Source organism: Sinocyclocheilus rhinocerous, unplaced genomic scaffold (genome assembly GCF_001515625.1).
Source record: "Sinocyclocheilus rhinocerous isolate Xijiao unplaced genomic scaffold, SAMN03320098_v1.1 scaffold48, whole genome shotgun sequence".
Lineage (NCBI taxonomy): Eukaryota > Metazoa > Chordata > Actinopteri > Cypriniformes > Cyprinidae > Sinocyclocheilus > Sinocyclocheilus rhinocerous.
In genome coordinates, this window is record NW_015635971.1 from 139,170 (window position 1) to 141,246 (window position 2,077).

Consider the following 2,077-nt stretch of genomic DNA (forward strand, 5'->3'; position numbering starts at 1 on the left):
ATCTATTGATTCTTACTGAAGTTTCATTAGGTATTTCTGCTTAATGGCAATCTTTCGTTAAATAAATTCCCTATGATTTGATTGGAAGCACTTAACCAAAAGTCTAATTTTCTGTGCTGCAGCTTTGGAGTCTTTAAAAAACGCAGCAGTACAGAACGTGGACAGCAGCCACACACACATTTTAAATTAAACCTTTAAACAGACAGTGGCACTTTAAATCTTACTGCAAGTTTCCGTCAGTCAGTAGTGTGCCAAAAAAAATAAAAAACAGTGATAAGCAAAGGAAGTAATGGAAAGGGGTGACATTCACACAGGCACATGTACAATAACACACAGAAAAATTAACTCAATATGTGATTAAGGCATTTGACGAAATATTGCATGTAGCCCCGATGTTATATGTCAAGGTCCATCTGATTTCCAAGCAGACAGATCCCATATATTCTGCAGATGAATGCAGCCAAATGGAACTCAAATAATGATCGATAAGCCAGTCATCTCAGAATATCCCATGAGAATGAAGCAATCCTCTTTGGACACTAAGGGCATATTTGGTTTGGGTTACAGTTTTTCAACACAAGCAAGTATTTCGAAGTAACACAGGTGAGTTCAAACCTTATGGAGTATCTAGTTCAGCAGTCTGATGATAAATATTTCTCAAATCAATTGAAAAGTTGGTAACTATGGTTTGTAGAGTAACAGTTTACTCCCGCATATGACTCTGGGAACCAAAATGGCCGCCCAAAGCCACACAGCGTTCCAAAACCATACAAAAACAACACATTGCCATCTTCGTAAGCTGACAGTGGGAACAGGAAGTTGGCACGCTGTTCATTTATATCGTCCTTCGTTTCTGCCCACAAATACTGACACAAAGTCAGTGTCTCAATATAAGCCAATTTTTTGACATTTGACGGGATTTTAAAGATGGAAATAGTTTTAGCAGAAGGAGTGGGACCTTTAAATCTTAGACCCACTCCTGCATGGATCGCTTGCAGTACAGTATGTGGCGCTGTGTATCCTTCCTCTTGAAGCGGAACACGGTGTAAAGCAGCACCATCATGCACAGAGCCAGGACACAGGGGATGGCGATGGCCACCGCTTTCTCTGCTCCACCGCTGCTCTCTAGCTTGAGTACGATATCAACGTCATCATTGTCATATTGTGGAGGTTCCTCTTCCTGTGGGGGGATCCAATCCCAGTCAGGGTCGGTGGGTAAGCTGTCGCAGCCCATAAAATCACGCAGGATAGACCTTGGGTAGCCTGTCTCCACTCTCAGCCGCTGGTTGTTGAACTTCCAATACTCCTTCCCCTTGTAGAAGTATGTGAATCCTTAGGAGAGAAGGAAGAGAGCTCATATTGAACTATGCATACTGGAAAACATACATAACCATGTGTTATTCTTAGTTGAAAATAAGACATTTTAAGTCTAATGACCTTAAAACTAAAGTCAATTAATTGTCACTAGTAATACATATACATAAATATAATGTTCATGGTACTCCAAGAGTGCCATCATATTATCAGGTCTCAAAATGCATGGTACAAAAACAAGGACAACATTGACTTATAATTGCCTCTACCTGTAAAAAAAAACAAACACTAAAGGCCATTCCAAAAACAAATAAAACAAAGCCATATATTGTCTTTGAAGGTCCCATCTGGCACTGTTGGTTCAATTATGAGGAAGTAGATGTTATAAACCCAAATTCTGCCTAGAACTGGTTGTCCCTCTACAACTCTGCATGAACAAAGATGTTTGTGAGAGAAGCCACAGAGAGGCCAATTATCACACTGAAGGAGCTCAGAGATTACCGGATCGATAAGACACCTGTGAGGACTTGCACAGAGTGCAGAGACAATAGTTCAGAGAAACTTCTTCTCTTCTGCCAGTTGGCACCAACACAGTCTCCACCAGAGTGAACCAATTACTTAAACCCTAAAACTCTGGGGGGATTTTAAGATTGAAATAGTTGGAGAGCATTTCTACAGTCTAGTGGCTCAACAAAATACTTTTATGTGGTGATATACACGGTAACACTTTACTTGAAGGGGTGTGCATAAGACTGACATAACA

The 2,077-nt window shown here is 40.4% G+C and overlaps 1 protein-coding gene across 1 annotated transcript in view; it reads right to left on the reverse strand.

Annotated features, from left to right (window-relative positions):
* The window catches only part of mmp16b (matrix metallopeptidase 16b (membrane-inserted)), a 31,393-nt gene continuing 29,316 nt past the window's right edge, over window positions 1–2,077 (reverse strand). Inside the window, exon 10 of the mRNA XM_016562049.1 lies at window positions 1–1,332. Within this exon, the coding sequence (XP_016417535.1) occupies window positions 968–1,332 (365 nt within the window). The 3' untranslated portion in view covers window positions 1–967. The remainder of the gene's footprint in view (window positions 1,333–2,077) is intronic.